This window comes from Trichoderma aggressivum (assembly GCF_033847375.1).
Source record: "Trichoderma aggressivum f. europaeum strain CBS 100526 chromosome Unknown scaffold_003, whole genome shotgun sequence".
Classification (NCBI taxonomy): domain Eukaryota; kingdom Fungi; phylum Ascomycota; class Sordariomycetes; order Hypocreales; family Hypocreaceae; genus Trichoderma; species Trichoderma aggressivum.
The window spans coordinates 840,021-854,682 of NW_026946369.1; the positions used below are offsets into that span (position 1 = coordinate 840,021).

A 14,662-nucleotide genomic window follows, 5' to 3' on the forward strand; every position below is an offset into this window, starting at 1 on the left:
GTCCAGCTACTTTCACCGAGTTCTGCGTGTCTTTACCATTACTACTCTTCAACTTTGTTTGTCAGGGCAGTGTGAGCGATGTCCAATGCCATCTTTCCGTAACTGCTAGAGGATCAGAGTGCGAAAGAGGCCAGTAATTTGAAATTTTGTAGTCGACTTGACGCAATTAGAGGACCCAATGGTGAATCATAGTGATTTAAGAAGCTACGGAAAACAACATCTTTAATTTGCAATTCAAGGCAATGGAATATGAGATCTTGTATGCGTTTACAACAATCGATCAAGTAATTAGTGTAACGTGCTTCATATTCTCTCCAATTCAGCATATTTGCTGCGAAGATGATATGATGGCTCGGGCAGACTCCCAGTTACACCCGAGTTTACAGAGGACGCAGAGGGCTACTTTGTCACTATGAAGCATGATTCCAGCGTTATCCACGAGTATAAAGAGATTGCTTTATGAGCTTTTCGTCCCATGAATCTCGTTTACATTACCTACCCTGAAATGAAAGTCCATCATCACCAAGAGAGGGAAGAGAGTTTTGAGAGACGGAGGAAGACGTCCGGAAGCCCAAGACACTGTCTCACAACCGTTAGCAGAGAAAACTCCGACTCGTGCTCCCTTGGAATGCCGCAACGGTCTCCGACACTAGGAAATCGACTAGCTCCTAGTAATACGGTGGGAGATTGTTCCGGCCATAGAAGGGAGCACTTGCTGTGGCCTCTAGCAAGGCGCCTTGCAAGACAGGCTTGAGATTTCGTGCAAACCCCTTCGGATGGCGAAGATATCATAAAGAGCATGATATCCGTAGCCCTCAAGTCCTATGCTAACTCACTTACGTCAAGCCAGCCAGCCACAAGGAGGCATACATTCCCCAAGAGGAGGCTCTGGAACGTGGGACTGTTGTCGATTCCCAAAGAAAGACGGAGTAGAGATGCCTGTTTACCCATTCAGTAATCATTCCACGACACCTAAGCGCTAGCAGTTTTGTTTCAAGCTTCTAATCACACAGTAGAAGATAGATAGTAGGCCTAGGAATGGAAGCCGCGAGAGGGACCGGGCGCATATCAAAAGTGTTCCAAACAAGTCAGTTCCCCCTTGGCCCAGAGTCACCCGCAAGGTGGCAAACGTCGACTTGGAGGCCATTTTGCTCATGACAATGACAAAAATGGAGGAACAGGAAGCGCGAGCGCCGTCTCTCCCTCATTACATGGATGCGCCGACTTGCGTTCAATTCTACCCAACCAACGCCTATTGCACCATGCTAGCATCCAGCACTGGACGCCGAATCCGTCTTATCATATATAGCCAGGGCCCAAATACACTGAGCACGTTGGAGTCCAAGCCAAGCCAAAAAGCAAACCATGGTTTACAGGGAGCATCTCGCCGCTTACACGGCACCGCCGCTGCCGTGTCGGGGACGCTTGCGGACACTGCCCGTGGAAGGGTGCATCTTTTCGTTGCGCTCCCTCTTGAGCTTGTCGTCCAAAACACGGGCTGCAAAAGATTAGCTTCACTAACCAGGAGAGTGAGAATGGTGGCGAAAACATACTGAGGATATCGAAACCAAACTGGGGAAACTCCAGACACAAGGCCTTGAACTCGTCTTCGGCCTCGGACCGCAGCGTATGTGACCTGGCAGCCCAGAAGCTGGCCACGGGGGCACGAATGGTTGTGTCGTCGAGGGCCGTGTTGGCATAGACGTAGCGCGCGTACGCAATCTCGCCCCTGACCGTTGAGTTGATGCAGTGGATCTTGGATGCCGACAGCGTCTGGAGCGAAGTGACGCCCCATTTCTGAGCCAAGGTGTAGATCTTTGCGTGTTTGAGGAGCTGAGTGCCCGAATCGTCGACGGCCGGGACGCTGGGGTCGGTTTCGAGCGATCTCTGGCCCGACAGCTTGCGAGGGAAGTATTCGCCCGTGTAGAGGAACTCGAGGAAGCAGCCGACGGCATCGAGGTCTTCGTCGGGGAGCTCAATGTGGCGAGGCTGATGAAGCTATTAGTTTACATAATGTATCTTCGTCTTCGTGTCGCGCGACGTGACTCCCACGGCGATGGAGAGGAAAGCCATACGCTACCGTCCTCGACAAACTTGTTGCAAATGTCTTCAAAGTACGGGCTGCCAACGAGGAACTCCTGATGCGCCGCGAGCAGCGTGGGCTCTTCCTTGCCCACCAGCAGCGTCACGACGGGGCTCATCAAGCTGCTGGCGAACGTCTTGCGCTCCTCGACCGGATCCGCATCGGCGTCCTGCTCTTCCGCGGCCTCCATGTCGGCCAGAGGCGCGCGCTCGCTGTCCTCGTCGGGCTTTTCCGACTCTACAGGCTGCTGTGAGTGTTCGGGCTCGTCCATTTCGACGTCCTCGGGCGCTTTGTCGACCTCGTCGGAAGGCATCTCGGCTGCGATTGCGCGCGGAAAAGGCCGGATTCGAGAGTTGCAGAGCTTTCAATGGCCTTGCCTGTGCTTTACTGTGTAGAATTGAAGGTTAAGAAGCCGCGTGACTGCGGTGAAGCTGAAGCTGAAGCTGCGAGATGCAAAATAAAAAGCAAAGTGTTGACGGAAGCGGAAGCTCTTGTCGCGTCGCGCTCAGCCCAGCCCAGCTATAGATTAAGTGGTACCTGCTCCCTGCTGTTGGCTACTATGGCGAGCCAAGTACCGGAGAGTCCCCACAACGCCTCACAGATGCGCAAACAGCTGCTTGTACGTACCGTGTGATGTACATGTCATATGCACGGTATGATCTGAGAACTCCTTGTAACAAGCACTCTAAAGGACATGATTACCGGTTAATTCACATCATCATGACTCGTTACAACTCATAGATGCATATTTGACTTCTTTATACATTCAGAATATTCCGTTGACCACTACCTCGGTCAGTGACGTGATACATCTCCCAATCTGTGTATCAGATATAAACATGAACCCATCACCATCATCAACCATCAACCATCAACCATCAAGCCTCAAACTTGACCACTATGCCGGGCAAAATCTCCAAAAACGAAGGACTTCCCACGCTCCCCTGGAAAGCCAGCTTAATCTTGGGCCCGGTCTCCGAAGCCACCCCCAACGTATGCCGTGCCTTGGCCGATGAATCTGGAGTGCTAAACGTCCACTCGTCTTCGCCCCTCGCTGCGCTGTCAACGTCGTGAATAGCATCATAGACGCTCTGTAGGGCAGACAGCTGCTCCTGGGGCACGTTGAGCCGCACCCGAGAGACTCCGCGAGCACCAGAGGGATGCTGTGTCTGTGCCTTGTCCTCCTGGTACGGCACCCTGTTGCTTCGTGGTGTTCTGTCTAGACACCAAAAGGGCAAAAGGCCGGGCTCTATCTCATTACCATTATCATCTTGAGGAGCTCCAATCGCCCACTTCAAAACAACTCCGTCTGGTCTCGTCCGGCCGCCGGGAACGGGATCCTTATACGTCAATCCCGCCTTTGCGTCTCTGACTCGTTGCTGGACGGCTCCAAAGTCGCCCTCGTGAGGCAAAGTGTATGCCCAGTCCACAATGGTATTCTCTCGCTGACGGCCCCATCTGTGCTTTACCCGCTCTTCGGGGCTGATGCCCTCGGCGAACGCGATGAGTTCAATGTAAACGCCATCTTCAAAGAGAATCAGCTTGTTGAACGTCTGGCCTCCAGCGTGAGTTCCTCCAGGGCTGACAACGAATGAGTCCTTGAGGCGGTCGGGGAGTTGTAGCAAATCGCTGGCCGAGACGAGGATCACGATGTGGTCCAACGTTGGTTGCGGTGAGCTTGCGCTTGTCTGTTCAGACATGGTTAAAGATATCACAATTGATAAGGAGACGAAATAAATGACTTTGTTAAACAGAAAATGGACGCCTCATTCAGCCTTTGTTTTTCTTCTGTTCTGAGTGTATCGGGGCTGTTAGTAATTGCACTTGTTATGACGCCATGCGGGGCATTGCTGGTGTTTTGTTTAATCAATTCAAATCAACAATCTCGTAAGCCGATGTCCCTCCGGATGAGGAAGAAAGATTTGGCTTGTTTTTTACAAATTCTATTCTTCTTAGTTTCTTCTAGATGGCCTTGGGAAAAGATCACAGACAAAGGTGTGCAGATGAATTAAAGTCGGCGCTTCCATATGCCTTGTAAACGCCTACCCTATTCTGCCGCATGCTCTCGTCGGGGATTTACAATGTGGGCATCTATTGTCAGCAAGCAGGAGTTTGCATATTATTTGAACCCTTAAAAACTACACCCAGCATACAAGAGATCAAGTACATTAATTTGTCAGTATAGACCTACTGTCCACGTTTTATCTCTGTTGAGCCATGGTTGGCAAGCCGGCTCTGTTGAGTTTGTACTGATATGGACGAGGTCTTCGCTACCATCAAGACTCGTAAAGATTCAAGATCCACTTGGGCTGTTTTGATTCAAATACTCCCTGATACTCGTGGGGGAGACCAGGTCCAGAGTTGTGACTGAGAGGAGGGGGATTCGGAGCAATGTCAATGTCTCAACATCGACGCGCTGCACATGGTACATAAAGAACCCATCAAGCTCCCTCCCACGCAAGTCTTTGTAGAATATGAGAATGAAATGCGGCTACGGGAACTAGCAAACTCTCAACAGAAACACCAGAGACAATGGCAGCCACCGGATTAAGCGCACGACGTGTTCTGCACCCCAGCGAGAGCGTACAGTTCAGCCAACGGAACAAGATGCGAAGAGAACCTTCGTCTGTTATGCGACCTCGCTGGCGCTTTCGTCGCCGCCCTGTTTTGTCTTCCTGCCATGTTTGGATTGACGCCAAGTCTGTTGTCATCTATGTCGTCGATTGGCTTTCAACTTGGAATGGGTTACTGGACAGCAAACTCCGGGCGCCGAATAGCCACTCACCTCCAAGGGTGCAACAGGGAAATTCTTCGAGTAAGAATAAACTCTAGAGAGAAGCTTGTCGATTAGCTTCAAGGTCTTGATGACCACGAGTAACCCGTCTTCCACCACAGCTGGCAGCTTGTCCAACGCAGTTCCGTCCAACCTCCCGAAAGCGTACATTTTTACGAGACATCAGATACATTAGCTGGTAGTTGGCCACTGCATTGTCCAGTTACTGTTGAGCCAGGAAAAAATACGCTCAGCCCAGGACCTGTCAATGCTTCTGCCATGGAGATACCTAGTACAAGGCTCCCCATAGAAAGATCCATGGGCCGATCATTCGAAAGGGTCCATTATAGGTACCTAAGGCACCCTGTAATTTTCCACTGGAATCGAGCCGAGGAAGACAATCGAAGCCACTGGGTCACATAAAATGTACGTGCCCATAGCATAGGAAAAACAACTGTGCTGACTCCGGTTGGTTCTCCGTGATTTCCTTGAGTCAACGAATTTCCAAATTCACCCATTGCCTGACCACAGGCGGATTCCTCCTCGAAAAACCTGTTTCATTACCCTGCCAGGTACCTAGGTAGTACCTGAGGTAGCTGTTGCCATAATGCGGCACAAAGTACCTGTATCAAGGTATCACCGCCCTCCCCCATGGTTCCTTCCTGAACTTCAACAAGATACTTAAGCGAAACAGCACACAAATGGACCAGGAAAAAAAAACTTACCCTCACCATGATTCATGTCTGTCTCCTCGTTGGCGTTTACATCAGGGGCAAACTCTTTGTGATTACGAATCTTTGCAAGCAAGATGGACCGTCATATCGTCAATCTTGTTGAGAAAGTCGACCGCGCATGGGTTGACTACAGCGTGGCAAAATGTGCCTATACTACGTATAAAATGTCCATCTTCTACAGAGAGAGAAACCCAGAGATCCAAGAATGGGGCGACAAGCAATACCACAGTGCCGTGGAAGGACTTTTGCAGCAAAAAGAGTTGCTGCAGCTTCTACAGCAAAGGTAAGATGATGTCCATTCTATCACAGTGTGGACGATAATTGCTGGTTGCAATTCATTAACCCGTCATAGGGCCCCAATCAAGTTGCCAGAGGCCGTTTCCCGAGTCGTACAATTCGATTTTCTATCGCCAGATCTGGACCGCCAGCACAGGGAGATCAAGGACCTGCGTGCAGCCCTTGCTGCAAAGAATGGTCAGTCCGCTATCCAACCAACAGACTTCACATGGATGCAATCTTCTAACGCAAAACAGCACCTCCAGCGTCCTCTCCCCCATCAGTGTCGACGCCTACATCCCTTCCATTGAAGGACGAAGCCTCTGGGGAGAAGAAACCAGCGCCCTCTCCGATATCGTTGCCGTTGAACGGCGTGGTACGCTCCACGGGGAAGATACAGCCCCCTACGAACGCGAAAACAAGAAAATCGGTACCATTGTTGCAGGGCCAGACAAAGATTGACTCTTGGCTTAAGCGTGTACCTCCTCCCTCCCGAGATAGCAGTCCATCTGGGGCAATAACCCCTTTGTCGAAGAAGCCTCGAGGCGAGGACCATAAGAGTACTCAAACTACCAGCTCTTCTATGGTCCAACGTCGATCCGCTCGTCTTAATGCGAAGTAGGTTTCAGCTTCCATACTATAGATTTAGTGTCATAGAGTAATAACATACTATACTCTAGAAAAGAAACCTCGCAACGTGATTCCTCAACCGACCTTTGGACCACCAATGACCAATCCGAAAGCTCCCTTAGCCACCTTGATCTGTCTAACGAACAGTGCGACGGTCCATACAACGAGCCCACCGATTGCGAGAATACCAACGTCGTTCAGAAGAAACCACTACCATTCCACAGCGTTCAAATAAGGTCTATTCCGTTACGGGTTGCCATCAACACGATTAAGCAGTCTTTCCGAGCCATTTTAAAGAGGAAGGAAGTATCTATAACTGACGCCAATCCTGCAATTGTTAAGACATTGGAGAAAGATGTATACCAACAACTCATTTCCTCTTTAGAGCAATATAAAGAGGGCCGAGTGAAAAGGCATTGCGACTATACTGGCGTTGAGATCTCTTGGACGCCTGGACCGCGGGCTATGTCCATAGAGGGCATTTACTTAGCGACTATCTATAACGGATGGACCACATATCACTCGCCTACCAATGTCGCCATTATATCATATGCTGTCAACCTTGCTAAGAATGATCGACCAATAATAATGCTCCCTTTGATTGCGGTCTGTCTAAATATCGTCCAAGAATCTGACTTCCAGTCTAGGAAAGCAAGATGGATTTGGGCGTATAATGCTTTATGCAACATGGCTCATTTATACATTGCTTGTTGTTTCAAACTCCGGTTTAATGAAAGAATTTCCAAATGGAAGTCCTTTGGTCCATCTGCTTTGACCGACATCCTTGATGCTTCACGCACAGGAGCCAAAACGCCGGAGATCAACGCTCTACTTCAGGCAGTGGAAAAGAAGGATCTGTACCACTCTTCCCCGGAACATCTTAAAGTCGACAAAGTACCTCTATGGCGCTTGATTGCATGGAATTGGGAACGAGTCTACGCTGACCTTGTTCGCATTGCGGACCGTTATGGACTTAGTCCATCAGAGTTCGACTATTACCTTACTATCCCATCCCATTCAAGTCATAGGAAGATAACAAAGAGAGTATTTTACCCGTTCTATATCCTCTCTCGCCCACAAGCCGAGTCCGTCGAGTGGAATTGGATAGCTCTCCGAAAACTGGCATCTTGTTTTCTCTTCCGGAAGCAAACCGAAACGATGGATCCAGTTCACCTCATTTATTGGATCGCTTCATATTTCTGCAAAAAGATTCAACATATGAAACTTCAGAACCCAGGTGTATCTTCGGAAGAAATAGCATTTTGCTATAACTTAGATCGATTCGGATTGCCAATTGTCCCCTGGGTAAATCATCCGCTCAGAATATCCTTATGTAGAAAACAGGGTCCAGATACTAGTACATTCGGAATAAGTTACGAGAGCGACGACTTCGACCCTGCCAAAGATATTGATCTCGACGCCTCTACTTTCACCATTGAAACGATTTTCACAAATATGAGTATCGCTCCATTTGGAGATTCTTGTTGGAATAATATTCGGGATGTGCTATCTTCGATACCTTTATACCATCCATTCTGGAGGGTGGACCTGTCTATGGGAAACGAAATATGGCATACGGATACGTCTAATAACTCAGTCTTGCCTATGCCACCTGGTCCAGAGTTCGATACAGCTCTTCTGCCCATTCATTCGCTCAATGGTCCGTTTAATTGCAACGAATGTTCGGCAAATCAATTCCCGAATGCAGGTACTCTCATTGCTCATTATCAGACTACCCACATGAACCGACATACTCTGCATGATGGTAATCCAAATCCACAACAAGATAAGTCTGATGCCCGATACTGGGACAAAAAGAAAGCTGAAATAGCCGCTCAACGAGCTGTATGGAACCGAAATATGAAGCAAAGAAAAGCCTTAGCGTAGGTATGATGTGATGATCTTTTGGGCATTATTGCCCAGTGCCTTAATGATATGGTCGGCGCGAGAAAGGATTAGACGCATTTTCTTCTTCATCTTCCTCCTTGTTTTCTTTCTCTCTACATATTGTATTATTTGAATGTACTTCCCTTTCAAGATTTCATTGTGGACTGTGCTACTCTCTCTCACCCTTCTTCATCTTTGTTTGTCAACAGGAGCCTGCTGTTTGTCTATAGTATGGGCTACTAATTGATAGGCAACTTCTACTTAATTACCACTCATAAAAGGCATGATCCAGTGCCCCTGTTTTGCCAGTATCGTTTGATGCTCATATGGAATTTGTCCAATATTGACGGGCCGTTGGCGGCTGCGAAAGGCAGATTACAGAGCCAGGAGCTCGCCTCCCACATTGCCCCGAGAAAAGAAAATGATATTGCACCAGAATAAAATTTCGGATTATTTTTGTTGCCAAACCCGTGTGCCATTTGTTTTGAATATCCCATTTTCCAATCCCCACCTGTGTTTTTTTTCCTCCCGTAACCACCACCACCACCACCAGGAATATCACGCCCAGTTAGCACACGGAAATTGGTATATCCCGTCAGCCCATTAACAGGTCCTTTAGTATTTCGCAGCTTACATTTCTTAGGAAGATATTCGCATGATGGACTGGTATGATCAGCCACGAGAGCTGCTGTTCAGCGAATACCTTCTCCTACGAGACTGGAATGACACCGAGTACGCCACAAACCCCGACTTCGAAGACTCCCATGTAAGCGGAATACTTCAGGCCGCTCTTGAGGAGCGAGAGCCTGTCGATGTTCATATCTTTGAGCAAGAATGGACCAGTGAGCCCATTGAAATCTGTATGATGTATCCCTGAATTTTATCTTTGTGTGGTACATAGATTCTGACAGTTGATCTAGTTGAGGTTTTCGTTCTTCGAATGCTGCATACGCTTTCGAAACCGGACCACTTCGAGATTCTCGAAACCCTTGTTGCTGTCCCTGGTGGATATTACGGACATCAGAGTCTTCGGGCCGTCGCCCGTTACTATCAACTTCATACTATGGATAAGTTCTTTGAACTGGGAGGACCTAGAAACCTCATGCGTGTATTCTGCGACGCATTCGCCTGGGCCAAACCGGCACTAGACATTATCTCGTCTACTGAGGCATAAATAGACTGAGTCTTGCCATAATACTAGCATAAGACCTCGCTTTTTAGCCAGGCAGCCATGGGGGAAATTTTGATAAGAAGTGTTTTCTGTTTTGTTCCTTTTCACCAACAGATACATTTTCTTTTTTTATAGACCAGACAATGGCAACGCCTGTCCCACGGCATAATACGCGTAATTCCTACTGGACCACTGTGACTTGCTACCAGAGACAAAGAAGACATGAAAAATAATAAAGGGTGTCGCTAGAACTTTTCAGCCTCTCCTGTTAGCCATTAATAGCCTTTTACTATATTCGTCCTGCCTCACTTGGACACTTTTACCCGAGCGAGAACTTGGTCCAACGAGCACGCTGACAATCAGAGTCAGTGAAGTAACTCAGTTGATCTAAAGATTTTCATTTTCATGGTCCTGGCGTACAGGGACTACATCGATTGGGAATATTCTGGAATTGCTTTACCAGGGTTTGATTGCAGTGGCGAAACAGGGGACCCAAGGTAGCTACGCATATCCTCACGAGCTGAGTAAATTGTTTCCATGAAGTGAATACCACAAGGATACTAAACGAAACTGGTGCCAAATGAAAAGTCGATGATAAAAAAGTGGTTATCTAGTGTCCCATGCGCGTAAAACAGAAGCCCATGCACTGAAAGAGAAAACATAACAAAACAAGATTGCAAATATTCTGCGGTAGTCATATGAACTATAACCGCTACAGCTCCAGAGGATAAGCTGGAAATTGGCGAAGAAGGCGCTTCTGATCTTCGGTTGAAACGCGAGAGTCACTGCGTAGAAGCTCCCAAAAAGAAAAATAGGCAACACTAAGAGCTTCTTGCCACCGCAGGAACAGACCTCCATCAAAGAAATCAAGGCGCGGGAGCTGGTACAGCTGCCAGAGACGTCGTGTCGTCTTCAAATCAGCCTTGGCAGCGGATGTCTTCGGCTCGCGATCCTAGCACATGATGTTAGCCAAAGGAACTAAGTCGTCAAGGCGATTTCGGGGATCTACCTTGAACTTGGGATCAGGCACTGGGTAAGGAAACTGCGTCGCAAGCAAAACCCGTTGGTCTCTTAAACGGCGGCGATACTTCTTCGTCGGGGGGCGATTGAAGATGTTGTTCTCGACACAGTGTTGCCTCTCCACGGATTCGAAAGCAACGCACAGGTCATGGACAAGCCGGACAAATCCCTCGCGAGTCTGTTGGCTGAGAAGCAAGCCTGGCTCAGAATGGTCACTCTCGACCGCGCGATGAAACAATGACTTTATAAATTCGACTATACGGGCACAATCCATTGCATCGCCAGCCATCAGGCCAGCAGGGCTAAGAGGCACCGGTTATTAGTCAGAAGAAACTCAGAACTCCCGACCAACATACCCATAGCAAATGCCACCATTGCAGGAGCTACATGTTGAACCAATAAATTGGCATGTAGGCAATGTGATCTGAAGATGATTCGCCTGGCGATGGGTCGCCTGAAGAGACTTGACGCGCTTATAGTTGGCAATGCTAAAGCACTGCATGCACCAACCAGCCTGAACTATCAAAAGGGGGGTACGGTCCTCGCCACTGTTCTCTGGATGCTCCGTCGGATTTCTGTGCCTGTCACGAGTGGGCTTGTGGACCAAAGCAGTGGCTTCAGATGTGGCGGGGTCCAGGGGAGTGTCGATCATGGGTGTGACATTGTCAATTCGCATGGCTTCTTGCCCACTTGATGTCTCACTGCGCTTAGTGCCGGCTGAAAACATCGTCAGTGCCGTGTCCGTAATTGAAAACGCAGTGGATGCCTCTTGGAATTGGCGGGGCTTACCTGTGCACCAAATGTGGTTTCCTTGGCACGTGGAATAATCCCAGCAGCGAGTTCTGTAAACAGATGGGACTGAGAAAGCATCATTGTCGCTAGGGCCGTCGAAAGGCTGGCTTGCAATGGTTTTGGCCTCCATATGGCTGATGATGTGATCGGCATCATCTCTTTGCGCCATGGTGCATTTGGGTGCGAAAATGATGCGGCAGGGTAGGGACTGTTTGGAAAAAGCAATTCGGCTTCCGTGAAATGACTTAAGGCACGTGATCCATATTTCTGTGGTCCATATTTCTGTGGTCCATATTTCTGTGGTCCATATTTCTGTAGTCCATATTTCTGTAGTCCATATTTCTGTGGTCCATATTTCTGTGGTCCATATTTCTGTGGTCCATATTTCTGTGGTCCATAGGTACCTATTTTAAAAACAGTGTCCACTTCTATTTCGCACGCGTTAGCTGTTTGCATGCGGAACTTTTACGGAAATTACAGCATATTTGATGCGCAAAGCTCTTATGCGCGATACAGTATATTTTTCTTCCAAAACTTACCGATGCAGATAAGGATTCCCATTGATGACCGCTCTGGTCGACAATCCAGCAACACCTTCACTCCCTATGGTCGTTCCGGACTAGATTGCTCCCGGCGCTATAAAAAACAGTGCGAGCTTTAAGTGCACATACTGTGTAAACCCGTAATTTAACCGATTTCCATGTACAGCTTTCCTCTTGCGCTAAGAAAAAGGAAAGCTGTACATGTACAGGTCCAGGTTTCATGGGTGACCCTAGAACAGCTTGTCTTAGTACTCCGTAAATTATGGCGAAGCTGTGATGCACTTTAACACGCTGAGCTTAATCATTATGCATATGTTCGTGGAAAATTCCTTAACTCGGCCAGTAATACATCCATAAAATTAACAATTAATAGACGACATGTAGCCCATGAATCGGAAAGTAAAGTGTGCAATGGGTATACGCGTGCGGCGTGATCAAATTTTCAAGTTCCTATCTTCACAACTGCCCTTGCCCTAGCCGTAAAATCTCTTGGTGGCTTCATCTGAAAGCACAAGATCTATCTTCAGACGCAAGGTCGAGGTCCTGAACGAGGAGGGAAGAAGGCAACCTCGTAGACACTGTCCTGGTACGCGTGGAGCATCTCCATCATCTCCCAACGCTCATCGGGCGACATTCTCCCCCAAATACCCGCCGCATTCTCTGCATGAGCCGGACACATATTGCGAAATTTTCGGATAATCCGGCAGTCTGGAAGTATCGTCAGTAATTAAACTATAGCGTAGAGGATAGGATTAAAACATACTAGAATGGCCAACGGTAGGCTCAAGCTCATCCATTATTGCGTTTAATTGCGCAAGTGCGCGTTGGTACTCCTCGGTAATAGTATTGGCAGGCATTGTAGAATTTGTAGTATCAATTCTTTTGCTGTTCAAATGTTGTAGTAAAGAAAACGCGTAGCTGTGTGGTTGAAAGGCACTTTAGAGGATGCTAGAATTGGATGTTTGGGTTGTAGAAGTACTTGTATAGCACTAAAATACAGACCGCCTTAGAAAAATAACCTTTATACTAAAGTCTGCTATTATTTAGCCTTCTACCTATAATCTATTATAAATAAATCTACAAGCACTTGTGTTGATCAAGGTACCTTAGTACCTCCTACCTAAGGTACGGACCGTTGAATCGAATGACAACCTATTCTACTGGTCCCTTGGCTGTGAATACGACCCAACCTTAGGTACACAAAGTACAATCATCAAATCACGCCTTGCCGAAACTACTACCAGGTAGGTACCTAGGTAGCTGTAGAGTTTGACATTATTAGACAAGAAAACCTTTGACTCTATTACACGCGTCTCCCCTTAACCGTCACAATAAATTCCAGCCAACCCTTAATACTATAAACAAAAACCAGTTGATTATCTGCAGATCTATTTGTGTCAAGATTATTTTCCATGCCTGGCGGTCAAAAGAACAATCTACCTAGGTACACAACCAAGCTCGGCCCTTATCGTATCGCACCAACACCCGCTATCTGCTCTTTGGCAAACGGCCGCGGCGGCCGCCATCTACTGACATACCTACATGTACCTAACTACCTACAGGGGCTGGATAATCAATTGTCCTTTCTGCTCAAGCAATTTTTTCCCAATATGTTTCACATTACCCTATAGTCTTCTTTATCACCTCGCCCATCTTCCACCTTGTTGTAACCTCCCCTTACCCAATCCAGTCACAATTGTCGCTTCAAAGGACCATTCTCACAACGCACACCACCAGCATGGCGACCAACTTCGACTTCTCTGAAGCTCCGCCCGAACCTCTGTCATCGCTGAGTGTTGCGGCTCTCTTGAAAGGGAGTGCTGGGATTGACCTTATCCCTGCAAACGTCAATGATGATGGCCTAGTGGAAGTTGTCGAGGCGCACCAACATGAGCCAACACCCCGAGATGCAGACAACCAAGATGACCTGGTGGGTATCATCAGAGAAACCAATTTCTTCCAAATGAGTTTGTCTCCAGCTAATAAGTCTTCACCATAGTTTGTGATCAAGTGTCATCCACACGATGTCACTGAGGCCCATACCGTCCACGCCCGCGCCGAGGCAGTCGACATCTCGCAAGGTCAAAATCCAGAGCAAAATACCACTATTGCTGAAAGGGTTGCCGATAAGAAGCAGAGTGACGCCGCTATGGACCGTCAGGGGCCGAGCTGCACTCGCGTCACTCGCAAAGTTTCCCGTCATACGCAGGCAACCAAACAAGCCCGCAAAAACAAAACTCGCCAGACCGCATACTTGGGGAGCTTCCCTCAGATCCGCGATACAGAGACACCAACACTAGCGGAGGCTGTACCTATTCTTACTATGCCAGCCATCTTGCGATCTCCCAAGCAGCCCGAATCTACACACAGCCTCACTCTGGAGAATCAACCAACAGCAGGCGCTGACAACTACGTTCAAGGCTTTAAAAACGCTGTATTTGAGACGTTTGGTCGATTTCGGGAAGGTCTCAAGAGAAAGTGGGAAGAGATGGTGATCGACCGACAGGATGCGGCTGAGGACCGACGCAAGGCGGCTGAGGACCGACGCAAGGCGGCTGAGGATCGCCAGAAAGCAGCCGAAGACCGGCAGCGCATGACACAGGCCTTTGGTGAGATCCGTGACTTCATGAAAGCTATTGCAGAGTCGCATACGGAAATCAACCACCGCCTTAGTGTTTAGGATGTCTTATGTTTTACGTTTCTGACTCCCTTGACTCCTATTATTATTGTTGCATAGAGGGACCTGCGCTTGTT

General features: G+C 48.1%; 7 protein-coding genes across 7 annotated transcripts; 3 read left to right on the plus strand and 4 right to left on the minus strand.

Moving 5' to 3' along the window:
- Window positions 1-1,391: 1,391 nt before the first annotated feature.
- Triagg1_1376 (uncharacterized protein) lies at window positions 1,392-2,396 on the minus strand (the record flags this gene model as incomplete). Its single annotated transcript, XM_062895439.1, has 3 exons — window positions 1,392-1,498; window positions 1,554-1,989; window positions 2,076-2,396. The coding sequence occupies 3 exons, from the start codon at window positions 2,394-2,396 to the stop codon at window positions 1,392-1,394; spliced, it is 864 nt and encodes a 287-aa protein (XP_062759715.1).
- Window positions 2,397-2,961: 565 nt separating this feature from the next.
- Window positions 2,962-3,783, minus strand: Triagg1_1377 (uncharacterized protein; the record flags this gene model as incomplete). Its single annotated transcript, XM_062895440.1, has 1 exon — window positions 2,962-3,783. The coding sequence occupies one exon, from the start codon at window positions 3,781-3,783 to the stop codon at window positions 2,962-2,964; it is 822 nt and encodes a 273-aa protein (XP_062759716.1).
- Window positions 3,784-5,664: 1,881 nt separating this feature from the next.
- On the plus strand, window positions 5,665-6,328 carry Triagg1_1378 (uncharacterized protein; the record flags this gene model as incomplete). The annotated part of the gene is made up of 3 exons (XM_062895441.1): window positions 5,665-5,873; window positions 5,943-6,068; window positions 6,124-6,328. The coding sequence occupies 3 exons, from the start codon at window positions 5,665-5,667 to the stop codon at window positions 6,326-6,328; spliced, it is 540 nt and encodes a 179-aa protein (XP_062759717.1).
- A 2,710-nt stretch (window positions 6,329-9,038) lies between these two features.
- Window positions 9,039-9,557, plus strand: Triagg1_1379 (uncharacterized protein; the record flags this gene model as incomplete). The annotated part of the gene is made up of 2 exons (XM_062895442.1): window positions 9,039-9,243; window positions 9,304-9,557. 2 exons carry the CDS (start codon window positions 9,039-9,041, stop codon window positions 9,555-9,557), a joined length of 459 nt encoding a protein of 152 aa, XP_062759718.1.
- A 709-nt stretch (window positions 9,558-10,266) lies between these two features.
- On the minus strand, window positions 10,267-11,535 carry Triagg1_1380 (uncharacterized protein; the record flags this gene model as incomplete). The annotated part of the gene is made up of 4 exons (XM_062895444.1): window positions 10,267-10,506; window positions 10,564-10,876; window positions 10,931-11,291; window positions 11,364-11,535. The coding sequence occupies 4 exons, from the start codon at window positions 11,533-11,535 to the stop codon at window positions 10,267-10,269; spliced, it is 1,086 nt and encodes a 361-aa protein (XP_062759719.1).
- An 896-nt stretch (window positions 11,536-12,431) lies between these two features.
- Window positions 12,432-12,765, minus strand: Triagg1_1381 (uncharacterized protein; the record flags this gene model as incomplete). The annotated part of the gene is made up of 2 exons (XM_062895445.1): window positions 12,432-12,616; window positions 12,672-12,765. The coding sequence occupies 2 exons, from the start codon at window positions 12,763-12,765 to the stop codon at window positions 12,432-12,434; spliced, it is 279 nt and encodes a 92-aa protein (XP_062759720.1).
- An 881-nt stretch (window positions 12,766-13,646) lies between these two features.
- Window positions 13,647-14,588, plus strand: Triagg1_1382 (uncharacterized protein; the record flags this gene model as incomplete). The annotated part of the gene is made up of 2 exons (XM_062895446.1): window positions 13,647-13,838; window positions 13,908-14,588. The coding sequence occupies 2 exons, from the start codon at window positions 13,647-13,649 to the stop codon at window positions 14,586-14,588; spliced, it is 873 nt and encodes a 290-aa protein (XP_062759721.1).
- Between the last annotated feature and the right edge of the window lie 74 nt (window positions 14,589-14,662).